General features: G+C 41.5%; 2 protein-coding genes across 12 annotated transcripts in view; one reads left to right on the forward strand and one right to left on the reverse strand.

Moving 5' to 3' along the window:
• Positions 1-26,152, forward strand: part of Trim37 (tripartite motif containing 37) — a 117,298-nt gene extending 91,146 nt beyond the window's left edge. For 2 of the 11 annotated variants that reach the window (XM_027426331.2, XM_027426330.1), the window contains exon 25: positions 25,867-26,152. In XM_027426331.2, the coding sequence (XP_027282132.1) occupies positions 25,867-25,964 (98 nt within the window). In that variant the 3' untranslated portion in view covers positions 25,965-26,152. Of the gene's footprint in view, positions 1-4,525; positions 4,807-11,095; positions 11,164-14,434; positions 14,502-25,866 lie in introns of those variants that run through there. The other 9 variants (XM_027426332.2, XM_027426339.2, XM_027426333.2 and 6 more) reach the window with 8 other exon arrangements.
• Ppm1e (protein phosphatase, Mg2+/Mn2+ dependent 1E) overlaps positions 2,535-27,399 on the reverse strand; it is a 126,076-nt gene continuing 101,211 nt past the window's right edge. The window contains 6 exon segments of the mRNA XM_027426342.2: positions 2,535-7,178; positions 11,843-11,936; positions 12,149-12,292; positions 15,476-15,664; positions 18,689-18,888; positions 24,614-24,732. Of these exon segments, the coding sequence (XP_027282143.1) occupies positions 6,127-7,178; positions 11,843-11,936; positions 12,149-12,292; positions 15,476-15,664; positions 18,689-18,888; positions 24,614-24,732 (1,798 nt within the window). The 3' untranslated portion in view covers positions 2,535-6,126.

A 27,399-nucleotide genomic window follows, 5' to 3' on the forward strand; every position in this document is an offset into this window, starting at 1 on the left:
ATCACGCCTTTAATCCCAGCACTCGGGAGGCAGAGGCAGGCGGATGGATCTCTGTGAGTTCAAGGCCAGCCTGGTCTCCAGAGTGAGTGCCAGGATAGGCTCCAAAGCTACCCAGAGAAACCCTGTCTTGAAAAACCAAAAGAGAAAAGGTTCTCAACTTCAAGATTACCTTAGCGCCTTTCTTTTCCTACCCTCTGCATTGTGAGTCTGTGATTCAGTGTTACTATAGTTAATCATGGCTGTCTGCAATCTTCCTGATAATTCCCTGTGGTGACCCAGCATTCTGGCTACCACTGTTCTTTGTCCTTTTAGTTTTCCCTTTTTCATGGTGTTCTATAAATAGACTCACACAGTGTATAGTCACATAATATGTAAAACACAATTACGTTTATCCATCTGTGTGACGCAGTGCTTTGGTTTGCTAAGTAGCATTCCACTAGTTGTTCCACTGTAATTCATTTACCTACTTAAAGAATTTGGCTCATTTCCAGTCTAGCATGCTTCTGATCAGACATTTATGTCTTCATTCTGAAGGGAATTTTATGCCTGTGAATAGGATTGCCTGATATGTGAGAATATAGACTTGGCTGTTCTGACCCATGTTCTGGGAAGTAGTCTCTGAATCCTTGTACTCTCCTAGGTGACAGGAGTCATTTATGGTTGGAAGCTGGTAGTTTAAGAAAGCCCACCGTGTGATTTGTTGATAACGTTCTAGATCATTTAAACCCAGGCAGCTGATGTAGAAGCCTGAGGGAGTATGCCAGCTTTACAGCACCATGCCAGGAAGGTCACCTGCTGGTGCAAGAAACATCACATTTGGACCCTGAGAACACCTCCCCAATGTGTTTACCTTCACTGGTTCATAATTGCATGCTTTCTTCAGAATGAAACCGTGATCACAGTGCCTTCCCGAGTTCTGTGCAGTGTTCTAGTGAGTTACCAAACCTCCCCTTAATGGTGGAAACCCCCAAACTTGGAGCCAGCTGGTCAAGTGTAAGGGTGGTCTGGGGACCTGAACTTGAAGGTGGTCTTTGAAGCAGGTTCATCTTGTAGAAGACTGTGCCCTAAACTTGTGAGTTTGGCCTAAGTTCAGGACACTGGTGTCATGTATAAGTATATGCTAAACTGTAAAAAAGCAGATAAACTTCTGTGAGAGGTACTATGACGTGTTTTGCTTTTTGATCAGTATTTACTGAAGTTTACAAAAACAAAATCTGCTTGAGGAGTGTCAGCCACTCTGCAGTTTGGGCTGTTTATCCATCCACTGCTCTGTTTGTGAAAACTTTTTCTCTGGCTGACACATTAGCAGGTGAGGCCTGCTTACTATAGGGAGTGGTGTCTCCTCATGTGCCTGCAGTGTCCTGCCTCCACTTTCCCCACTGTGAAGGTGGGGGTCTTTTCATCTTAAACTCTGGTTTCTCACCTGGAGAAAAGATTTCTCCAAACAAAGATCATTCTTGATGACTTTCCACACTGAAAAACTAGTTAATAGCCTATGTGTCAGGACATGTTTTTTTGCACCATGAGGTCAGAACACCTTTACCTGGAGATTCTGTGATGGCGCATCATCCCACAGCTAAGCTAAGAGGAATACTAACAGCTGCTCCACGAGGAACTCTTTGTTACTAGACAATATTTGAACAGTTTGAAGAGTCAGAAAGAAACTGACAAATAAAAGTTCTTCCGTAAGTTTATTCTGAAGCCAAACAAAAGTAGGCTCCTAAAGTTTATTGGTTGTTATTCAGGTAACAGGCATCTGGGGAGCAGGCCAAAAGCTAATGGTGGGGGTGGAATGGACCTAGCCCAGGGCCACACATCTTTACCTTTGAGAGAGATCCTTTTTTGATAATTAGTAAAGTCTTAATTCTAGTAATTGTTATACTAGTGATTCACTTAGAATAATTATGCTGTTACTTTAGAAAGAGATGTTCATTGTAATTATCAATTTTTTAAGGATTTTTTTCAAACATAAATAATTATTAATCAAAATGTTCATCATCCCTACAAAGCAAGGCCCTTCGAATATATCTTCCTTATAAAGTTATGCTATGGCCTAAATGAAAAAGAAATTAGAAGTTTTAAGATTGTTGTGACTGTGAAATAATTCTTGAAATAATTCTTGCTGGTAAATAAGGAATGTGTTATCTGGGTCCATACCTTTCACTGGTTCTCAACCTTCCTAATGCTGTGACCCATTAATAAGGTTCCTCATGTTGTGGTGACCCCAACCATAAAATTATTTCATTGCTACTTCATAACTAATTTCGCTAGTTATAAATTGGAATGTTGCCGGGTGTTGGTGGTGCACGCCTTTTATCCCAGCACTCGGGAGGCAGAGGCAGGTGGATCTCTGTGAGTTCGAGACCATCCTGGTCTACAAGAGCTAGTTCCAGGACAGCCTCCAAAGCCACAGAGAAACCCTGTCTTAAAAAACAAAAAACAAAACAAAACAAAAAAATTGGAATGTTAAGGCTGAGGAATCTGCCTAGTTTAAGCACTGAGTAACTCAATAATTTATGAATAAGACAAATAACTGATTTTTTTAATTGCTGAGTTTTATTAAGATATTGGCAAAATTTTGACATACTCCTTACCTGAATAAACAGTTTTAATAAATAAAACATGAAAGATCACTTATGATTACAACTCAACTCAAAAGTGATCTGTAGAGTGGGTTTGTAAATCGAAACTTCACTCACTTCACTCCAGAGAGAATTCTTTGCAGAGAAATGTCATGAATAAGAGAAAGCTTGTCTCTCACCAAAGAGCACCTAGAGAGATTACAATGATGTATCTGCATTATCTCATACACCAGAGAAAATGAAAGTATTTCTTCTCAAGAGTGACTGCTGTGTCAGTGGAACCCCTCCCTCAGGTTTCTAATTAGTATAATAAATTAGTGGTTTGTTCAATCAGTACTATTTTTCTGGATGCTAGAATACTGGCATGTCATTTGTTTTGAAGAAACAAACATTTTATAGATCAAATCCGGTCTTTGGATCCCAAAGAAAAGTTTTCCCAAACAAAGGTTTGAACAAAACTGTAGTATCCTCTTTTAGCTCAAGAATTTAAAAATTAAAATAATTTAGACCTTTTTCTCATAAAACCTCAGCAAGCCTTTGATGGGAGGAAGCCCTTGAAGCACAGCAGCTTGTCTACAACCCTGAACTGCATCACTTTTGCCTGCCTGCCCCTTGGATGTTGCACAGTGTTCTACAATGGAGTGTGGTGTCATGAAAATGCAGTGTCGCTGCTAGACCACTATCAATGTGGTCAGGGTTAGGCTTAGTGTTGATATTACTGACATTGTCCTTTGAAAAGATGTTACTTTCAAGGTGCCTCCTCTTTTACTAAATGCAACATGAACTCTAATTATATTACTTCAAGGACAATGGATGGCACTTGTAGGTAAAGAAAAAGTATATACACGTTTTCTGTCTGACCTCTGTTGTACAGACATAAATAGAATTGATAGCTCCAGTAGTTGGTGCTATAATGTTGCCAACCTCGGATGTCCTTCCCAATGTACATATCTAAAAAGAGTGAAGAGGGAAACCTTTGAAATTAGTGACTCACAGTGAATGTACAAGGAGTAGTAACCTCAGTTGGTGACTTGAAGTCTGCTTTCCTATCAGATACTACACTTTCTTGTCTATGTTTGTTTTGCTATTTCCTACTGTGACGAAACTGGTTTAGCAAGCAAACAAATGTATGCAGATCATAGTAACTGAAAACAGGGATACTGCCACTCTGTTTTAAAGTTGGACTTTCACCACCACTAAATTGCACAATGAAATAGAGGTACAAAACACACAACTTACAGACTATACCTCAGCATTTACAGTTAATATATATTGTATAGTTACTTTTATATCTGCCTAATATTTTTACAATCACCAGATACACCATCATTAAATATAAGTTACAGAAATGTATAGATACCGTTAGTTAGAGGATTACTTATTGCTTACATTAGCAAGCAGCAAATGAGGGCAGAGGATTTGAACTGAAGGGAACTACTTCTTATCACCAGTGGCATTAAGGTTTAACACTGCATTTCACAAAGCACTGCTTCTCATCTGGTTTATAGAACCAACAGCAGCATATATCAGGCCAATAACCACTACTTTAATATTATAGAATGTTAAAGGACTTACCGTACAAATGGTATCTAACTACCTTATAAATACGTACATTGTGAACAAATGAAGTTAGTTTTTACAGTATTGGTTTATTAACTTGACCACACTAGAAGTACTTTTCTCTATTTTCTAAATAGAGAGCTAATGATATGAGAAATGGAGTTAACACTGCTGTGTAGTCAGACCTACAAAATCCAGACCTTTCAAAGTGGGTCTGTTTGCCCTAGTTTCATCCACCCATTTTTTACCCCACTGATAAAAAGCCTATCACCTCGTGTTTTACCAATAGATAACCACAGAAATTCTTCAGTACTTAGCTATTTTGGGATATGATGTACATCTGTGTTCTATGTTCTACTGCCTCTGTTTTCTTGTTTCTTTAGAAATTTGGTTTGAAACTGGCCCCGCACGTGATGGGTTTGTCATCAAGATCTGGGCTTCAAACAATGACTGACATGAGTGAGGTCCATTATGGACGATCGTCAGAAAGGTGATGAAGTCCTAATACTGTTGAGGTGGAGCCACATTTATTCCTCTTCATCAGTGTCTCAAGACTGGAGGGAAGAATAAACGACTCCAAGGTCAACAAAAACAAATACTGAAAGCTCCAACTTAGAATTTAGAAAAATAAAAGCTGTAGGTTAAGAGTTTGACCAGTGCTGAAGAGAAGCTGTGTTTTGGTCCTTAATGGTTTGATGTAGCTCTGCTGGTACCTCTAACATGCTAGAGTCATCCATTTGTGAAATTTGAGGGTCTCCGTCCTCTCTGGATCTGGAGAATGCAACATGAATTGTGTTGTTACATAGAACATGATTAGGCAAGAACACTTAGTAGCGACACCACTTGTGAGTGATGGCTCTAGCAGCTACTCCTGTCTGTTGGCCTGGAGTATGATGGTGTGGGGAACATGGGAACATGGAAACATTCATGACTGAGATAGTGGATTTGCTGTTTTTAGGTGAAGACAGGTTTCTGGTTTGAAACGAGAAGCGCATGACCTGTCACTATAGTCTGAAGCGGGTAGCTGGACTCTGGCTCGTCTTCCACTTACAGCTAAACAGCCTTGGCCCTCAGTAATTTGCATTCTCCTGTGCACATGGTCTCTGGGTTCTCACTCAGCCTCCTTCAAACCAATTACTTCATTCCCTTGGGGAAAACAATTAAAACTATCGTTTCATTATTCAAACTATGTTTATATTACTTTTAAAAATAAAAAAAGCAGAAAATATAGAAGTGATATTTTCATAACTCCTCTTAAATGGCATTTGAGTCTTCTGTCATAGCTGCCATTATCTCTTAACCTACTTTTATTCCTGAGATTTCTGAAGAAAAGCATCATAGCTTACAGCCAGCTGACAGAGGTCTCCTAAAATGAGCAACAAAATTCCACCAAAAGCACCATAACAGGTTACGAAACTCTCAAATAAAAACCTTGTGAAATATTTTAATTAAAAATATTCATAGTTGCCTTTAAGTTATCTTACTGCATACTGCCTCCCAAGTCTGAGAATATGACACTTTGGTACTGGCTCACTGCGTCCTTCCGAAGTTAAGACCTGTGTGGCTTTTGGTCTCTCACCCAAACAACTGGAGAGGCATCCTTCATGGTCCCCGGGATCTGCCCTCTTTCCTTTAGATTAGGCACATCATACCAGATACTTGCGATTTCCATACCATGTATTCTGACTGGAATAACTTCAAAGCTTCCACTAGTGACGTGAAGGGATGGTGGAGAGGGGGCTGTATGTAGGTATAAAGACACATCACAGGGACCAGTTGTATGATTTTGCTAGTGAAACCGCCAATACTTTTTTTTAAAGATTGAAAACACTATTTTGAGTTTCCTAGAGATCTATGTACATTTAAGGATTGAGCCATCAATGGATTCATAATGAAGCACATGTATGTTAAAAATGTCTACCTTGTTTCTACTCTGATAGTTGTATTTTTGAGAGTGCTAGCTAGCCTACATTGAAGAAAAGTCTTATATTTTATAGCTCCAGGGAAGGTCTGGGCATGGAATATCATTACACTTTCTAATCTTCATGTTTCCACTATATCCTTCCCAGCTATTTTCCCTCCATGGCAAAGAACTTCTTAACATCTTGTTTCTCTTCCCACTTCGGGTAAGTGAGGAGAGGCTAATGCCTATTTTGTGAGAAGGCTCTTGAGCAGTAAGAAATGAATAAAACTTTGGATTAAACCTGAATCCACGCTGCCTTTTGGAGTAGTGGTGGCGTAAATGATACAATCTAGACGCTGTTTTCCCCAGGGATTTGAACTGTTCATTTTCCAACCCAGGACAGACGGGAGACAAGCTCTCCATTCTGCATATCTGTTGCCCTGTTGAACCCAAATTAAAAGAAGCCAGAAACTCTCCAGCACCACTCCGTTCAGGCAATGATGACTTGACTGATTTTTCCTCCATTATTAGCTCATTAAGATCTGCTTTCTTTGGTGCACCAGGACCAATCATCTCAACTGATGGCAAAAATTGGGCACTGTGAGGTTTGCTTGCTTCTATTTGTGTGAGATCTAGGTAGTCTGGATCTTCCAGCACGTTGATTTGGGGCCCTGGGCTCAGGCTAGTTCTATCAGTGAATGAATCCACTCGCCCCTCATAGCCTAGATCGGCTGGTGCTGAGCACTGGTGCTGAGGCCAAGGGCGTTTGCACTCTCCATGATTCTCCTTATCATCCCCACCATCTTCTTGCCCTCCTTGAAAAGAGTTGTCTGTCCAATCTGATTCCTCACTAACATTTACAGCTTTGTTCATGTCCCTCAGGAATACCACAATAACAGTGATGTTATCACTCGACCCTGCATCTCGAGCTGATGCTACTAATTTGTGGGCAACCATGCTGCTGTCTCCATTATTCTCTTTCAAGTGGTCAGACACCACCTTCACTGCCTCATCAGGGTTCACGGTATCATAGAAGCCATCACAGGCCAGAATGAGGTAGTCTTCAGTCCCATCCAAAACAGTTGAGGCAGAATCTGCATCTCCACAGATGTATGGCTTATGTTCAGCATCTCCTGTGGGAGTTAGAAGGCAAGGTTGTCAGAAGGCAGGTTGTGGCTCACCTAAATTACAATTTAATTACATTAAAAATTGTAATTGAAACACTTGAATGCTATGTTACTTTGATGTTTCGTATACTTTAATTCCAGTTTAAAACCCGAAAGCTGCAGGGCTCAATTCCTCATGAGTTGTATACTCGACCTTGTGCCTCTGACTACTGTTTAGTCTTTGCTGATTAAAGCAACAAATCACATCAAATCTAAATTTGTTGTTGTGCTGAAAATATCAGTCATACAGTAGTTCTGTTCTCTTAGGTTTGGTTATTAATTGCAACTTGAGAACATTAGGGAGGGGAACCCTAAGTTCTGCCTGTTTTCCTCGTTAAGGTTTGAGTTACAAGAGATTTAAAAGCCAGGGAAACTGGGGGCCGTATCCACAATCCCACACAATGAGCTAGGCTTCTGGTCCACGTGGCTTCTCTTTGATGCTGTTGTACTTAATGTCTGTAGAACAGACAGAAGGTCCACAGTAAGTTTCCTCTTGTCTTCACAGATGACCCACGGTGTTGATGTTCACCCCTGAAATATTATTTCTAGTATCTGCTATAAGTTCCCTCTTGCTTCAGATTTCTTTCAGACATGTCAGACATGTGGATAAGCTATAAACAGTGTGGGCCATATGCTGTATGCAGCATGTTGAATAACTAGATAATAGGAAAATGGATATTTACTGAATATAATTATTTAGGTTAATGTATTTGCAAATAAGAAACAAATGGCCTTTTCACCCTACATATTCCCAGCTTCACTCCTATTCTGACATGTTCATCCATCTTCATCCACTGTCCTGCCCAATTTTTTTTTTTATTTTATTTTTTTGCCTTGAGCCAAGATCTCATTCATATAGTCCAGTCCAGGCTGGCCTCTAGCTTGCTTTGTAGCCAAGGCTACCAGAGGCTGGAATGGTAAGTGTGCACCACCACTCTTACCTCTTGAAAGCATGGTTTTGATTTAATTTGTTACTACAATGACCCAAGAGACTGTTAAAGCTACTCATAAGTTCTAAAGGCGAGATCAGTGTCCCCACCAATCCACTTTATTTAATTGCCCCATTCTCCCTGATTGAAATATTTTCTGAACTCTACTTCTAAAAATAAATGTGATCTGAGTTACATTTGTTTTAGTGCTAACGTTAAAAGCCTAGTGTAGCTGCTGGTTCAGAACAGAACATACAAGATTTGCAGAGAGGCAGCAGCGCCAGGACTCTGGCTTTTCACCCGCTCCATGTTGTGTGTCAGATTCGTGGCATTTCGCCCCCAAGTTTGGTAGGAGGGCACAAATACCCATCTCCTGGTGGAGATGGCAGCATCCTGTGTCTTCAGCCTCCTCTCTCCATATGCTAGAAAGCATACAAGCCTGTCAACTCTGGCTCATAAATGAAGGGCTCCTGGGTTAAACAACTGAGCTTTTCGTCATCAAACTGCACCTTAGCCCTGTTCCTGTCCCTTTTAAAGCCCTTTGCAGTGAGTCTCCCAGTCTTCCTTATTTGTCAACTTCTTTATCTGTTAAACTGAATCTTGGTAGATTCATTAATTTCTTACTTAAAAGAAATTTCTTGAATTTTCTCAGTCTTAAAACCAAAGGAAAAGCCCACAGTCCCTCCTACCACCACCACTTGTGGCCTGGGGGTGGGGTGGGGTGGGTAGAGTTGACCTCCATACACTGCGGTAGTCAGTTATTTGTCTCACTTTTGATTCTCTTCTACTTACTCTTCCTACAACTATATTCAATTTTTTTGTTTGTTTTTTCGAGACAGGCTTTCTCTGTATTGTTTTGGAGCCTGTCACAGAGATCCGCCTGCCTTTTCCTCCCCAGTGCTGGGATTAAAGGCATGCGCCACCAATGCCTGGCTCAATTCTACTTTCTTTTCATTTTCTTTTTTTTTTTAGACACTATAACTCCCAGTGCTGTCAGCCTCCCAAGTGCAGGGATTACAGGCATGTGCCATCATGACCATCTTTCCATATCTTACTTAGTATGTTCTTAAACTTACCAACATTTCTCTCATACTACTAGTTATTTCCTATTTAAAAATGCCATTTCTTTAAAAAAAATAGTTTATGTGTTTTGTTTGTATATGTAAGTTCACCGCATGTGTACCTGGTGCCAAGTATGTTAGAAGAAGCCATCAGATCTCCTGGCACTGGAACTAACAGATGGCCATAAGGTATCACATGGGTGCTGGGAACCAGAGCAACAAGTGCTTTTTACTGCTGAACCATCTCTCCAGCCCGTGGTTCCTTTTTTTTTTTTTTTTTTTAATCCATTTCTCACAGAACCTCTGCAGTCCCTGACTTACAGGCCTAGAAGCTCTCTTTTTCTGGCATCTGAAATAATTGCATTTACTCTTTCCTTCATCTTTTCCTGGTTTGTTCCTTGACTTAATGGTACAGCTGTCGTGGTTAGGAGTTAGGAATGTGTCTGGCTCAGTTCTGAATGAGGTATATACTCTGCCACCTCACACATGAATCTGGAACTGGATGCTGGTACTCTCACTTTACAAAGGAGCAAACCATTTTGACATTAGTGTTCCAAGATCAATAGCCTATAAAATGGCAGAGCCAAGATCCAAACCTAGAGTGTGTGGCTACTGTGTTACCCTTAAGTCTTCTTCACACAGTATGTACTTTCTGGGCAGTGTTACTCATGCCTGTAGTTTCAACATACGTGGGTACACACATGGTAAATGCTGTGCCTGATGGAATGAGTTACTAAATCCTTGTCTCCAGCTCAGCTTTCAGCTAAACTCCAGATCTGTATTTCCAAGTACGTACAAAATCTCTTCCAAGACTTCCCATCAGTACCTAGAACTGAAAATATGTCCAATTGAATTCACCCCCTGCCAACTGCTGCTTCTTTATTACAAACACTTTATCGTCTTCCTACTCACAAGTCAGAAACCTGGAAGTTAGTTTTCCTCTTCCTCACAAACTATCATCTGTCTCGCCAGTTTATACCCTCCTCCGTGTCTCCCTTTTTAGATGTCCTCGTCTCCAGCACTGTCCCCACAGCCTTCTGCATGAGCTCCCATCAAAGCTCTTCTACATTAGAGTCTGTATTCTACGTTGTGACTACAAGTGCTTGAAAAGACAAGCCTGGTTGTGAGGTCCCTCTGCTTATGAACCTCTGAAGTCCAGACTATTTAGGGTCAAATCTGAAGCCCACCACAAGCTGGTGTACCTAATAGCTCTTGCCTCCCGTACTCGTTGCTATTCCTAAAAGTATTTCTATCCCTGGCTTTCCCTCCCTAAAGGTGCATCACCCTATCCAACCAAAAGGTCACTTTACCTATGATTTCAACCTTACTCCATCTTAGGGTGTCATTTACTCAAGGGCATTCTTAACTCTGCTTTCCTTTCACCTTGTATTCTCTTTTTTAGTATCGAGGCCAGCAAGGCCAGCATCTACTTAAGTTGGCTATGTAGAGATCCATGTCAGTCTCCTGACACACACTGTCAGAAGAGCATGAAGAGGTCTTGACCAGCTCTGGTTGTCAAAAATAATTGTATATAAGAGTGTATTTCAGGCATGAGAATTTCCCCCTTTTGGCCTTGTTCCAAAGTACCTAATAGCTCCCTCATTATGAAGTAAAACTATTCTTCATGAGGTATTTGTACTCATGATGCTCACATCTGGGGCACTTGCCAGCTTGCCAGCAGCACCTTTTCAAAGAGTGGGAAGAACTCAAACCACTGACACAGTGAAACCAAAACTTGCAGGTTTTCTTGTTCTGAAACCTTTGGTAATGAGATACAGACTTTGTCTGTGCTAGCTGTATGTCCAGTCACTCCTCTGGGGAGGTAAAGATTGAGGACTGCTGTATGCATGCACATTTGCTTATCTACCCACGAAACACACATTTGTTTTTCAAGCAGTCAGCCCTGAGCATAGTCACATGAGCAACACTAAAGGAAATCTGTGCTGAAGAAGAAAAAGCAGCTGGGACTTGAAGCTAACCATGAGGCTGACCATGTACAGCATGACAAAGGCGATACAGGCAATCCCTTCAAGCCACCCCTTTGAGTCTGTTTTATAGCAGCTTTGCCCTTTTAAAACATTTCTGAGGGCTGGGAGTACCTGGGTGGGTAGAGTCCTTGCCTAGCAAGCATGAGGCCCTAGATTTTCTCCCTAGCAGGTTTGAGGAGAGGGGGGAAGAAAAAAATGAACTTGAACAAAAGATTATCTGACAAATTACATTTTCTGGGCCAGGTGTGGTGGTACACACCTTTAATACTAGCACTCAAGGCAGAGTCCAGCCTGATCTATATAGAGAAACCCCCCCTCTCTCTCTGAAAAAAAAATATATATTCCATATTTCAAAAATAGTTTTATAAAGTGTGTTGTTTCTAAGAGTTCTGCTTATATTTTATAATTCACCAAAAAAGAGGTAAAGATAGAAGCAATATGAAGTTTGGAGAAAACCTTCCATTTTCTGGAAACATGGAATGAAATGATCATTTCGGTTTTAATCAGATTTATACACTAACTTGGAGGGGTCTCTTAAAAGAATAGAAACTGGTAAATGCTACATTTCTTAAGATGATTCTTAGCTTGTAATGAATTAAATATATAAATAGCCAGGTGTACTTACTTTGGAGAAACAAAATGTTTTTTCCTACCTATAGCTCTGGAGACTGATAGGCTTCCATTCACCCTCCAGGCACCAAACCACACCACACAACCTCCAAGGGCCTCGATTCGCTGCTTTTCATCCTAGAGCAGTGCAATAAAAAGCAAATAATTGGATTCAGGATTTATTCATCCACTTCACAGTATACAGATACATTGCCCATCATCTCTGTGAAAAGGTTTTCTGTATTTCTCCTGTAGGAGGAGATTAAAGCCAATAGTAATACTCAGAGGATCCTAATTAATAACTACAAAAGTGCCATATGGCATGCTCTATTAGAACAGACAATACATACCTCTCTGTCTGGTTTGTGTGGTTTCATTAGTTCAACAGCTTGGCCCTTTCTTACAAGCATAACCTGGGAATCGCCCACCCATGCAACGTGGAGCATATTGCCTCTGATAAAAGTCACTACTCCTGTGGTCCCACATCGTAGGCTCTGAAAATAATTTAAGACCAGAGTCAAAGAAAATAAGAGACACCAAATTCTCATTAAGAAGCAATTTATAATTAATACAAGCTGCATTTGAGAGATTATTAGTAATATTATTTCATATTACAAATTCATGTTTCTCAGAACATTTTTGAAGTAAGGTCTCAATGTGTAGCCCTGGCAGCCTGGAACTTGCTGTATAGACCAGACTGGCCTCGAAATTACACAGGTCTACCTGCATCTGCTGCGATGAAATTTGTGCACCACCATGCCTGGCTCAGAGAAATTTATAATGATCTGTGATACACTGGACAAGAATGGTTTTGTTTTAAGTACAGATTTTTTAAAAACTGGTTAGATGGCTCATATGGCCACAAGCAGTCCCAAGCAATTTAACACCTCCTCTGGCCTCCGTGGGCATCCCATGCATGTGGCATACATACAGGCAAAACACCCACACTCATAAATATAAACTAATTAACTAATTAATTTAAAACGGGATCACATGAGAAGGCTCAGAAGGTAAAGCACCTGCTGCCAAACCTGATGACCTTAGTTCAACCTCTGACATGCAATGTGATGGACATAAAGAACCAATGCCTGACCTTTCCTCCACATGCACTCTGTGACATACATGTACACACACACACACACACACACACACACACACACACACACACACACACCACCTGAGTGTGTGTTTAAAACATGGCGTACTTTGTGACTTGTCTAAGGGCCGGTAATCTGTTCTTTGTTCTTCCATTCCACCACCACCCCTTCTTTTTATTTAAGATGAGGTCTGACTGTCACTCTGGCTGGCCTGGAACTCATGGAGATCCCTTTGCCTCTGCCTCCCAAGCTCTGGGACTAAAGGCATACACCACCTTACCTGGCAGACCTTCCTTCCTCCCTCTCTCCCTCTCACTGTATTTCAAGACCCGGGTTTCTCTAGAACAGCTCTGGCTGTCCTGGAATTCACCCTGTAGACCAGGCTAGCCTCAAACTCAATCCACCTGCCTCTGCCTCCCAGCAACTCCTGGCAACCTTTTTCTTAAATGATTCTAGTTCTAGTCTGGGTAGTAAGTGAGGTAGAGGGGTGTGTGTGTGTGTGTGTGTGTGTGTGTGTGTGTGTGTGTGTGTGTGTGTGTGTGTGTGTGTGTGTGTAGTAAGTGAGGTAGAGGGGTGTGTGTGTGTGTGTGTGTGTGTACACGCACACAAAAAGTATTTGCTTGGTACAGAAGAAATGTTCCCAGTCTCTGGATGTTAAGGATGCTTATATACCTTTAAAAACAAAAACCAGAAGAATCTTATCTTCCCCCATGGTATTTTTAGGACGCTTTGATTGGAAACACTGCATAGAGAACTAACAGCCTGGGGTTTCACTGCAATAGCCACCACAGTACTTAAAACTCTTGATCCTGATATACTAAAATGACAACTCCATTTGACATGAGTCACCACCAAATGAGCATGACTCTGTTACTAAGGATCTGGCCCAAATTAGAATGAGTGCGTCAGGATGGTGAAGGGCTTCTTGTATCCAATGAGAAAAACAACTCCTCTTTTTCCCTATATAGGAAAAGTTTGTTATAAATCCTCACCCACCAATAAAATGTCTTCCCACACAGAATGTTCAAAAGCTCAGCCCTCTGGAACACAGGATAAAGACACTTGAGTGCATATGCCCTGGAGAGAACAGGAGGCAGGGCTGCTTCCCAACAGGAATAGCTACTTTCCCCCCATGCAGTAAGCAGCACATGGAAGCTTGACAAGGAGGACCCTGAAGCGAGTGGAGAACCATTGGCAGGACAGAGACCCAGCACCGTGACCGAGCAAGCAAGGGACACATGGTCAGGAGGTGTCTCACACTGCTTAATACAGATTACTCCCACCCCCAGGCTCACCTTGTCCCCAAGCTGAGAGCCAGCAGCCTCCAGAGAGGCAGGGCCTAGCAGAGTGCTGATCCCCAAGGCTGAAGAAGGCTGAAGTCAACTTGGGTTTTCTTGTGTAGCCCCACCTCTACCCGTGGATCCTAGTAGTTACTATAGTTACTTTGTTATTAATCCAAGATTAGGGCTCAAGGTAGATACTACCAGATAGTTCTGTGTTATCTTTTCATTAATTCCAAGCCTCACTATTGCTTTGCAGCATAACTGTAAGATCAGGAAGATGGGACTGGAGAGATGACTTAAGAGGTTAAAAGCACTGGCTGCTCTTCCAGAGGTCCCAAGTTCAATTCTCAGCAACCACATAGTGGCCTACAATCATCTATAATGGGATCTGGTGTGTGTATACATAGTAAATAAATCTCTGAAAAAAAAAAGTGGATCAAGTAATACTCTGATCTTTTCATTGCAAAAGTTCATGTTTGAGTCGTGTGGCAGAAGTGTTAATATGTAATCAGTTTTGAAAAGTAAAAAATGTCTTTTTCTATTGCCCCCCCCCAGCTAAAAGACCAACATAGAGTGCTATAGATAATTATGTTCCATTGCCCAGTATGATAGACATATGGTTTTGTTTGTTTTACTTTTAGACTTTAATATAAAACCCCTCAATTTCATTCTGAGTAAGATGCTTAGGTCTGTCTTTTCTTTCTATTAAGAGAAAGTCAGTTCAAGAATCATCTAATGATTCTCCCTCTCCAGAGGAAATATTCCCTGGAGATACACACTGACCACTGCCTACTGCCTACTCGTGCAGAATGAAATGTATGGAAGTAATCCCACTTTCTGTTTCCTTTTAAAAACTTTTCATTTCACCATCTCTAGATCTTGTCTGCAAGAGTGCTTAGAGAAGTTGTCCAAGTTTGAGGCTGACACGAAGTGGGGAAAAAAGAAGCAAAACTCACCTGTCAAATCCAGCAGCAATTATAGAAAGGGGCCAGAAAACCACAGTCTGAGTTTCCTTTACAGTGAATCACTGTGCCCCGAAAAATGACTCCTCAGGAGGGAACTGGATTTAGAATTGAGCAGAGTCCAGCAAGGTAGCTCGAGAGAGAGAGGGACAGAGAGAGAGAGGGACAGAGAGAGAGAGACAGAGACAGAAACAGAGAGACAGAGACAGACTGCGCACAGTTTAGATAAGGTGAATCCAGAAAGAGAAAAGGCCAGACTAGCCCTTCAACCACAGAGACTGGATTGAACTCAGCTGGCACACTTGTAGCTGGCATTCACAAGTACGTGGGCATACCTCCCTGGCTGCCTTCTGCACAAACCGCTCATCTGTGACACGGAAGGCCCGACAGAGAGCCTCAGCAGGATCATGGGGGAACATCTCCTGGCGCACTAAGTTAACATGTAGGTGAACGGAGGCATAAATGGCAGCGTCCACTCCCCCGTGGCCATCAAACACTGCAAAGTAAGCTTGTTCTTCCTGGTCCTGTCAATGGAGACACAAAACAGTTAAGGAAAGGGGCACAGTACCATCCAAATGAGCTGTCCTGGAAACGGTCTATCCTCTGCTGCTTTTGTCATTCAATGATGAGACTAAACGCTTCCCTTTGCTGAGTACCTGTGATGCAAGGGCATCTGTGTTTACACACAGAGCCCTGGAACACATCATGCCCAATTAGTGCAGGCTGGAGCACCCTCTCTGTGAAACGTGTTGCCTTGTACCATGGAAACCACCCACATGCATTTGCTTCAAAATCATAGTTAGAGGTGTGAGGAGGAAGAGTAAAGAAGGTATGGGGAAGAAGTGAGCAAAATACCAGAGAACAATAGCAAATAATTGGCTTTCCAGCACAAGGCCAGTGTGTTCAGGTTGTCTAAAATACATAGAGATAAAAACACACAAGTGATGCCTCTTTCCCATGCCATTCCTGGTCACATTGAGTTCCTACCATAAATAGTAGTCTCTAAATTTGTTAACCAGTCTTGAACCACATCAGATGTCCAAGTGCCCTGTGTGGCTGGCAACTTGGCTTCAGCTCCAATCTAAGCTTCAGTGTCTCGTTTCTCATGAAGGCTAGCTGCCAGCATTGACCCTTCTGCCCTCTATTGTGTCTTGAGTTCACTTTTCAAGTGCCAAATAGTTGGCTGCTGTCTTCATTTTCAGCTTAGATGTTTGAATTGAGACCTGTTGGTGATCTCTAAGTCACTCAAGTTTCACTGGTTACTAAGCTCCTTTATGCAGCAGTAGCTAATGACTTCATTTGTGAGTCTACATTGTTTTTTCCTTGGGAGTCTGGGTTCTGTCACAGACATCTGAACAGAACTTTTCTTTGGGGGATGTTTTTGTTTGTGTGCTTGCTTGCTTTAGGTTCTTGGTTTAATTTTTTTTTTAAAAAATCTTATTTATCAATTTTTAAAATTTTTTTAATCTTATTTGTTTGTTTGTTTGTTTTGCGGCAGTGTCATGTAGCCCAGGTTGAGTTCAGATGTGCTGAAGGGATGCCTCATTCTCCTGTTCCGCCCTCACACCTGTGTCACACAGAGAGCTGACCAGTGCTTTGAAAATCTCTCTATCAAAAGCACTGCATGTATATCCTTCGAATAATAGTGACACTCAAATGGTGAAGTCCATATCTCCTTTCAGGCACTACCTCTACAATTTATAGTGCCACAGAAGATTGACTAAATAGAATTGTCTAGAAATAATCCTGACACAATTTCAAATTACTTAGTACTACATAAGAAAACACAGCAGCCAGGCGGAGTCTTTGGAGAAGTATAAAGTCAGGGTTCTGTTAATTATGAAGTCTTAGTACCTGTGATGCTTCAGGTTCGACTCCCAGCACTGCACAAACTTTTTTTAAAAACAGTGTAGTTTCTTAAAGGAAAAAAAATGTACTAATGATAATTAAAGTAATAAAAATAAAGAAAATAAATACCACTGTGACCCCACTATTATAGATAACCCTCTATCTATATCTATCTATATATTTGTGGCTTATGGGTTTTTTTTTTTGTTTTTTTTTGTTGTTGTTTTTTGGTGATGGTGTTTATTAGGACTTTGGGTATGTGAGACAAACATTCTACATCTAGATGTGCGTGCGTGTGTGTGTGTGCGTGCTTTGGTTTCTGGCACAGGGTCTTGCCTTACAGCCATCCATCTGCCTCAGCCTCTAAAGTACTGGATTACAGGTGTACTGGCTCCATATTTTTAAAATAAGGATTATACTATATATGAAATTTTATGCCCTGCTTTATGTCATTAGGATTTCTGCATGTCACTAAGTATTATTCAAAGATATTATCTTAAATAGATTATGAGACATATCTTCTTTAATGATTTTAAGATCATTTCTGATTTATTTTTATTAATGATGTTAAAACACTTAACAATCACAAATTTATTTCTGTTGTGATGAAGAATTTTAAATGAAATGAAGTTATCAGATTAAAGATATGAGAATTTGCAAAGCTCTAAAGAATCATAGCTGAACAGCCTTCCATACCTGCTTTGGTGCATCAAGGGGACTGTTTCTGAGCTAAGCCTTTGACTAGTTTTCATATTTGTAGACAAAATGAAAACCAACCAAGTCAAAATCCTGAACAGCATCCTTCAAATCTAAGTGTACTCTTCAAGTAGGTGTAATTTTATGGGGACTGTTTGGGAAGTAGCCTTTGGGTTCTATTTGCACAGACACAGCACTGGTAACAATTTTAGCAGCTACTGTTACCACTGCTCTTCAGCCCTCTACAGTCAGCTGAAGTTTAAAGTTAGCTGCTAAGTGAAGGAAATATTATGCTGGGTATAAATTACTACACTGCAATTTTCAAGTTATGGACTTAAAAGAGGAAAGAAAAGGTGAGTGACAGGCAGAGCAAACAAGCCCACCTTTGTTTGCATTAGCGTAATGCATTTAATAGAAATGGAGAAGATAGCAAGAAAATGGTGATTAAGCTGACAAGGCTCATATGGATCTAATCTGTCAGTCACAGAGATTTGTGGAATGTGATTCCAACTACTACCTATCTCAGAGACCCAGATTTGAAAAAGAATATCACATGAAATCAAATTGTCTCAGCCTTAAATTTATTCTTTTATGTTGTGTTTTTTGTTGTTGTTGTTGCTTCAGCAAGATGGTATTTTGAGAATTCAATAAGTCACTTGATTTTACTACAGAAATATTCTTCTTTTAATAAAGTGTTATTTTGATATATTTTCTTTGGTTGCTAATAAAATAGCTTTAGAAGCTTCCAAAGTAACTGGTAACTTTCCTTGCTTTCCTGGATAGGAACTGGCTGTCCAGAAGAGGTTTTTACTCTCCCAATTTTGAACCATATGAATCTATTAAAAATAACATAATGTTCCCAATTTGGAATGATTTGAACTTACTCAAAATAACCAAATAGTTCTATTTTCTAATGCAGTGAGCCTCCCTCCGTACTATGAGTGACAGTTAGGACACCAGTCCTTTTCTAACAGGACCTTGTGCCAACTCCAGAATGCCTTTACCTCTAGGTTGAAGAGCATATTAAAGTCAGGGATGCAGACATGTTTGTCCTCCATTTTCCTTCGCATGTTTTTGATGGCGTGGATTGATGTTTCATAGTAAATCTGAGGCCTCCTGCGCAGTGGGAAGTCCTTCACCCAGCTGCAGCAAATCTCGTGTAGTTTGCTGAAGACAGAACGGGCCAATTTCACTGTCTCGATTTCTGTAAAGGAAACAGACCCCACTGAAGAGCCATGTAACACTGCTCTCCACTCCCCTACTTGGTAGGGACATAAGTGGTCACCCTAGTCATGTCCTTCTCAATTCAAGGAAAAGGAACACTGTTTCTGAAGAAATGACTGCCTACCTACTAGAAAGCCATCAGCTGCCACCAAGCTCACCCTCTGTGGCAGGAGATTAGGCTTGTCACAGCATCATCTCCAGCCCTCTGCCCTCTAGGCCAGAGCACCCCTTCACTGTGTCACCTGGAGAGCTAAGCCTTCTAGACTCAGAAGAACATCTGAATGATGAGCACTGGTTATTCAGCCAATGGGACAGGAAAGGCAATGAAAACAGCTGGCAGACTGCTGGCTCTCTCTTGCTTCCTCTTCCTGATCTCATGTTTTCTCTACTGTAACAAACGGACCATCATTTGGAACTGAGTTATATATTTTCTTTGAAATATTTATTATTAAAGTTTTAGACAGTAGTTTAGCCAATAGGCTAACTAATATATTAAAGGTTTATTTATTCACAGCAACCTGAATTCTATCAGTGTTTATATGGGAGTCTTCACCTAAGTGTACTACTTTGATTTTTTAAAAAAATATTACTATTATTATTATTATTATTATTATTATTATTATTATTATTATTAGGGTCTTCTTATGTAGCTCTGTCCTAGAACTCACTCTATAGATCTGGCTGACCTCAAACTCACAGAGATCCACCTGCCTCTGCCTACCGAGTTCTGAATAAAGATGTGCGCCACCATGGCAAGCTTTATTTTCATTTATTTATTTATTTACTTATTTATTTATTAAGTCAGAGTCTTGCTGTGTAGTTCAAGCTGGTCTTGGCCTTGAATTCGTGACAGTCTATTGTTTACACCTGGCTTACATCACCTTTTAACTAGTTTGACCCATCAATTAACATCTGGCAGCTAAAGCAGACTTCTGATATTGGCACATGACCATTGTGCACTGGAGAGACTGTATCTAACATCTCTAACCATCTATTCAGGCTGTCTTCCACTCAGTTTGCAGCTACTCAACCAGAAGATGAGGTTTCCAGTACTGTAGATGTTCCTCTAGAAAGTTGTTTGACTAAATCAGACACAGCTTGACAGCCTGAGGAAGTGTGTGGCAGACGGGCAATGGCTACAGATGCTTCCTGCAGCCTAGAACAGAAATCCCAAAGTAGAGAGACTATGTGTTCCTCAGCAGCATGGAACTTGGACTCCTATTTCTTCATTTCCAATCGTGTTTTATCCTTGAATCTGTGACTCTTACGCATTTCTACTCTTACGCATAATTCTTACATGATTTTTCCTTGTTTTGTAGTGTCAGGGCTAGAACTTGGGGCCCTGTACATACCACACAGCACTGTGCACACACTATCTTTTTGAAGCAGAATCCCCCTATAGAGCCCAAGCTGGCCTCAAACTCAGGATCCTTCTGCTGTAGACTTCCCAAGTGCTGGAGTTAGCTTCCCAAGTTGCAAATCGTCCATCCAGCACAAACTCCCTCACCCCTTTTCTGAGCAGGGTCTTGGTTCTCAGGCTGTCCTGGTCTCAAGTTCATTCTCATTCTGCCTCAGCATTCTGAGTACTGGATTATAGGTGTCAGCCACCTCATCCAACTCAATTTTTTAGTTATTATATTCAGGAAGCTAATCTCAAAGATTTTATTTCTGTTTTTCTTTGTTATTAATATACAACAGTCCTAGTTAGTGGCTTTTGAGCCCTTTAACATTCTTCTGTGTTTTTTGCTTGTTTGTTTTGAGACAGGCTGCTTCTGGGCTCTCCAGCGCTGTAATTTATGGGTAGGCAGCACCATAACCAGCTTCCCCTTCCCAATTTTATGTTACTGAAAAACAAGGGTATATTTGAAAGAGAAATGAAGTTCAAAGAGCAAATACCCCCTGAGGAGTTATAAACAAGAAATGAACAAGCCAATAAACAGCCAAATATTTCTCTTGCTTTAAGCAACTCAAGACAGGGTTCTCTGTGTAGCTCTGGCTGTCCTGGAACTCACTCTGTAGACCAGGCTGGACTTGAACTCACAGAGATCTGCCTGCCTCTGCCTCCCAAGTGTTGGGATTAAAGGCATGCATGTTTGTTCTTTTTAAGAACTATCTCCCATAGTGGCTACAGCAAGAAAGACACACACACACCCTTGCAGACCTGAAATGAGTGTGTCCTTATTTGACACAGTCACAAAAAAAGCATTACAAAACAAATGAATCCAGAATCTTCCAGGAGAACTGGACTGGGTGAAATTAATGACATGTTCCCAGAATCTGAGTTAAAAACATAAACTTCATCATTCTTGGATTTGCTTATTACTGTCATTATGTACAGCCACATGCCAGGGGATGGAGAAGGGGCTCAGTAGTTAAGGGCACTGGCTGCTCTTACAGAGGACCCACGTCCAGTTCCCACTAACACAGAAGCTGACAGCCACCTGAAATTCAATTCCAGAGGCTCCAGCACCTTCTTCTAGCCTTTGAGAAATAGACACATGCATACATGAAAGCACAAAATTCATATATAAGAGATAAGCAAATAAATATTGGTGCTGAAGAGATAAGATAGTTCAGCAGTTAAGAAATACTGCTCTTGGAGAGCATCCAGGTTTGGTCCCCAGCTCCAACATGGCAGCTCACAACCACCTGGAACTCCAATTCCAAAGGTTCCAATACCCTCTTCTGGTCTCTGAGGGTACCACAAATGAAGGGTATGTGCAGACAAAACACCCATACATAAAACACCCAAAATAATAAATATTTTTAAAACATAAGGTTGTTTTCTTGCAAGTGTTGGATGACTGGGTATGGCCCTTGAAGTCCGTCTTGTCCAGAACTTATGTAAGTTAAGACAGGGTCTCTTGCTGGATCTGGAGCTTACTGGCTCCATGAGGCCAGCTGGCAGTGAGCTCCACGAGTTTCCTGTTTCCACTTGTCCAACACTGGAGTTACAGAGGCAGACCACCGTGCTCAGCTTTGACACAGATCCTTAGGCTTGCATGTTCCTGAATGAGGCACCTTCCCAACCCTTTACCATTAACTTTGAAAGATGTAATTTAACCAGGCATGGTAGCCCTAGCCCTGTAATCCTCTCACTAAAGAGGTGGAATCAGGAGTATCAGGACCAAGGCCAGCCTCTACCACAGAGTAAATTTGGGGCCAGCCTGAGCTACATAAAATCCTTTCAGAAAAAGCCAAAAAATAATTTTTTTAAAGGGCTAGAGGAATGGCTCAGTGGGTTGAAAGCACTGGCTGCTCTTCCAGGGACCCAGGTTCAATTCCCAGCGCCCACATGGCAACTCACAACTGTCTGTAACTTCAGTTCCAGGGGATCTGATGCCCTCTTCTTGCCTCCATGGGCACTTTAAGTGTGTGGTGCACAGAAATACATACAGACAAAACACTCATATACATGAAACTTTAAAAAATATTTAAAAATAATAATAAAAGGGTTTTTTGAAACAAAGCAAAAAGAGGTTTGAAAAGGCATTTCAGTGGGGACCTCACTGCGTGTGTAGAGGCCCTACCCAGTATACTGCTCTCCACTGTAATGAGTGGGCCAACAGTGTCCCTGTAGAGTTCTTAAGGGGTTGATTGACCCTTTCACAGGGTCACCTAAGACCACTGGAAAACACAGATATTTACATTCAATTCATAACAGTAGTAAAATTACAGTTATGAAGTAGCAACAAAAAGAATTTCATGTCTGGGGGTCCCCACAACGTGAGGGTGCACTAAAGGGCCACCGCATCAGGAAGGGTGAGAAACGCTGCTCTACACCCTCATGCCGTTATTCTTGCTGAAAGTATAAGGAATCTGCAGATAGTTGAGAATCTCAACAGCATAGAGACATTTGTCAATAATCACCTAGGGGGGAGAAAAGTCTAATAGTGTGACCAGTGACATCCATTAAAAAAAAAAAGTCTTTTCATTTTACTTTTGTCACCTTGTAGGGCTCAAACATTCTCCAGCCCTGAGACAGTCTCCAGCAGGAGTGCTACAGAGCATTAGTATATAAATAATAGCCACTTGAGATGGAGAAATAAAACAAAATAAGGGGCGTGAAAAAGTGAAAGCCATCCAAGTAGCAGTCCACCCCCTCACAGCTGTAAATTACTCTTCAGTCGATAATGTCACTGTGCCGAGCTGGAGCTGAGTCAGCCATCACCCCATCACCCCATCACCCTGCTGCACTGCAGCAGGGTGGAATCTCCCGTCTCTTCATTCTAAGGGATGCGCTGAGCACATCAGCATCACAGGAGACACTGCTTTGTAGAAGGGATTCTGTTCAGTTTGGCTCTAGGACAGCTTGGTTCTAGGTGAGTCAGTTATTTCCAGTTAAAAACAAGCAGCAGTTCCCTCCTGGACAGTTTTCACAGTCTAGAGAGACAGGAGGAATGGGAATGCTGCACAGTCTCCGGACTGTCTTTCTAATTGTAACAATGCTTTGTTCCTCGTGTGCCATGGTGATGGGCAAATGCTATGAAAAGAATAGATAGGCGAGGCATGGTGACACACACTGTGACCCCAGCACTCAGGAGACCATGGTGGGGTCAAAGGCCAGCCTAAGGCTACATAGTTGATGCCTTGTCTCAAAGCTATTAAATACCAACAAAATATTACCCTTAAAAAGTTTGGAGTAGTGAGCAAGGGATGTTACACAGTTGATAGAGCACATACTTAGTATGTAAGATAGCACCACAAATAGATTTTATAAAAATAGTTTCTTTAGCTGCTTTCAAATATGTATAAGCCCAGTGCATTAACTGGAGGCCAGTGTGGCAGTGACACATGCCTCTAAACTAGCTGTTTGTGTTGCTGGGTGGAAGGATAGCAAATTTCGGGCCAACCTGGGCAATTCAGCAAGACCCTCTTGCAGAACTCTGTGTGTGTGTGTGTGTGTGTGTGTGTGTGTGTGTGTGTGTGTGTGTGTGTGTGTGTGTGTGTCTGGAGATGTCACTCAGAAGTAGAGCATCATGTCCAAGGCCTTGGGCTCAGTTCTGCTGGTGTCAGGGGTGAGTGTGGGTGTGAATGTTGCTATCAGCAAAGATACACAATGATAGATGCAAATAAATAACATTACATATCTGTCAGATCTATGCATTAGTAGATAACATAACAAGATTGATGAGTTTTGTTATAACTGACTTTTTAAAATTTTTTATATGCTTTTCCCTGTATTCAAGAAAAGCTAACCCTCTTAAAAAGATAGGGTACCTTCAGAGTAGTGCAGCCATGAATAAACAAGATATTTTGAACAGGTTTTCCTCAAACTTTTTCTCAACTTACTTTATTATACATCAAACTTTTTAAAAATTGAGACAAGGTCCTAGCCTGAGCCTGTCTAGAACACCTAAACTCAAGTGCCCTTCCCACCTGCGCCTCCCAAGTAGCTGGGACTGCAGGTCCATGCTACTGAGCCAACACCACCATCTATCTAGACATCAATGGCAATTTCTTGTTTCCAGTACTTTTCCATGTACTGGAAACAAGTTTCCAGTTTACCGCTTAGATATATAGTTGATTTTTTTCTTCTTGCCTCTTTTTATTGATTTTTAAGAAAAAAAAAAACACCTCCTGAATATTACTATGTAGTCACTAGTGGGTCTATGTAATTGGATTTAATATGCCATAGATATTTTTTTGTAGAGCACTATCCACAAGACAGTTTGTTTAAACAAATAATGGGGAAAGGTGCTTACCCACAGTCCCTTCTGTGCCATCTGTTTCCTTTGGGATATAGTGAGCAGAAAGGTCACTCTGGAGGACTTCATCTGATGTGGCTCTGGCTAAAGCGGCAGCCAGAAAGGAAGGGCAGTTACTGCAAGAGAAGCAAAGGCTATCCTCAGTAAGAGCGTGGGAGGGATGCTGTAATGGACCACAGCACACACCATAAGTGTATACCCCAGAACTGTCCCTTACATCCAATAAATGACTTGAGTAGACAGGTGGTACACAAGTAAACCAAAAGGATACAATTTGAAAGTGAGATATGCTTTATGAAAGGAACCGTACAGCGACCCTACAGTGGTACACACCTTGAGTGGCCTTAAATACAGCAGATTGAGGTTAGTTTTGTTTTTTTTTGTTGTTGTTGTTTTTGTTTGTTTTTTGGGGGGGGTTTCGAGACAGGGTTTCCCTGTGGCTTTGGAGGCTGTCCTGCTCTTGTAGACCAGGCTGGCCTCGAACTCACAGAGATCCGCCTGCCTCTGCCTTCCGAGTGCTGGGATTAAAGGCGTGCACCACCACCGCCCGGCTGGTTTTGGTTTTTTAAGACAGGGTTTCTCTGTGTAACACTAATGGCATTCCTGGAACTCACTCTGTAGACCAGGCTGGCCTCAAACTCATGGAGATCTGCCTGCCCTCTGCCTCCTGAGTGCTGGGATTAAAGGTGTGTGCCACCACCACCTGGCAAAAGTTTGAGTTATGAGGAAATGGAAAGGTGGAATGAAGTACTTCACAGTAACATGTGGACAGGCTATAAGAGCTTGGGAGGAGTCACAGAAATTTTTGAGCATGGAAGCACCACCATGAGATATGAACTAAAATATTCCCTTGATTTACTGGGCAAGGAAATCAGAATGTAGCAAGAATAAAAGAAGATGGGCAGTCAGTGCATTGTGAGAATCCATGAAAGGAAGGAAGGATGAGAAGAACATGAGTAAGAGTATGGGGGGTGGAGCATGGAGGAGGGGCATGAAGAGGAGCAGGACGAAGATGCTGTAGAACTTGCTAGCCAATTGCTTTGCCATGGAGTCCCAGCCACAGGCTCTGTGCTATTTTAGAGCTTTGTCATTCACGTAGTCTGTTGTTACTCTTCTTTTACATGTGGTGAAACCTGGAAACGACTGTCTTTCATTTTTTGGGTTTTTTGGTTTTTGTTTTTTGTTTTTTTATGTAAAATAGGCTCTTTGGCTATCCTGGCTTCTTGCTTTCTTCCTCTCTCCCCTTCTAGATTGCTTGCTCTTGGAACCCAGCAGCCATACAGTGAGGAAGCCCAAACCAGCCAACTTGGAGAAGCAGCATGCACAGGGTCACATGGATATGAACTGAGGCCCCTTCCCCCAGCCAGCAGTCACCATCAGCTGCCTGACGTGTAAGTGCACAGAGCTTCAGACAGCACCAGTCTCCAGCCTGAGGCTTCAGATGTCATGGAACAGAAATGGGAACACCATTGTGCCAGTCTGAAATCCTGAGCAAAAGAAACTATAGTATAATAAATAACTTTATTATGCCACTAAGTCTTGTCATAATTCGTTTGGTAGCCACTATAACTGAAAACCCAGTATTTTAAAGCTTGCTAGAAGATAGAAACCTATAGAGACTAAAAAGAACTAGGTATGGTAGCGCATAATCCCAGAACTTCAGAGGCAGACAGGCTGTCTGCGAGTCGGTCCAGCCTGACCTACAGAGTGTGCTCCAGGCTAGCCAGGGCTACACAGTGAGACTCTGTCTCGAAACATAACACCCCCCCAAAAAAAAGACTGAAAAAAAAAAAGAGGAACTCTTAAGAGGAGAGTCAGGGAATTGAGAGTTTGAAGGAGGGAATGGCTGCTAAGGGGGTCAAATGTGGAAGAAAAGGAATATTTAATCTAATAGCATGCAAATAAAGTCATCACTGATTGGGTACCAAGGCAATTTAATGGGAGGGAAAACATCTCAAAAAACAAAAATACCAGGGGAAAAAAATAAGTTTGATCCCATATATAAAAACACCAATTCAAATTGCATGGGGGCTGCCCAGTGATAGAATGCACAGACCCTGAGTTCAGAGAGGAGTGGCAGCAAGCATTCATATGACGTCAGACACTGGGACTCTGTATATTGCTGAGTGAGTACAGAATGATGCATCTGCTTTGGCAGCACCCTGAAATTCAAATATAAAGTTATTGTGTGGCTCAGCAATTCTTATCCTAGGTACATGCCTTGAAGACGAAAGCACATGTCCACACAAAGGCTTGTATATGGATGCGTATCACAGCAAAAATAAAACGCAGCAGATACAGAATGCAATATATTTTAATACTTACTTTATGGGAACGGGTGCTTTGCCAGCATATATATGTGTACCATGTATGTGTCTGGTGCTTGCAAAGGTCAGAAGAGAGTATCTGATCCTTTGGACACAGATTTGCAGATGGTTATGAGCCACCATGTGGGCATTTGGAATTAAACCCAGGTGTTCTTAGACTGCCCTGCCATCTCTGCAGAACCTCTGAGTGGAGTATCTTCTAGCCATTAAAAGGAGAAAAGCACTTACACATGCATCATCTAGGTGAACCTTGAAAATATGGTAGCAGAAGACTGCACTAAAGACCACATATTGTAGAACTGTGGTTATACGAAAAGCCTATATTAGGTAAATTGGTAGAAACAGAAGTGGTGCTTCAGGGATGAAGTCCAATCTATACATGGAAACACCAGCCTTTGATAGGATGAAGAGTGCCTTAGATGGAAAAAGAAGAAAGGACCCGGGTGGTGGTGCAAC

Source organism: Cricetulus griseus, chromosome 7, assembly GCF_003668045.3.
Source record: "Cricetulus griseus strain 17A/GY chromosome 7, alternate assembly CriGri-PICRH-1.0, whole genome shotgun sequence".
Classification (NCBI taxonomy): Eukaryota; Metazoa; Chordata; class Mammalia; order Rodentia; family Cricetidae; genus Cricetulus; species Cricetulus griseus.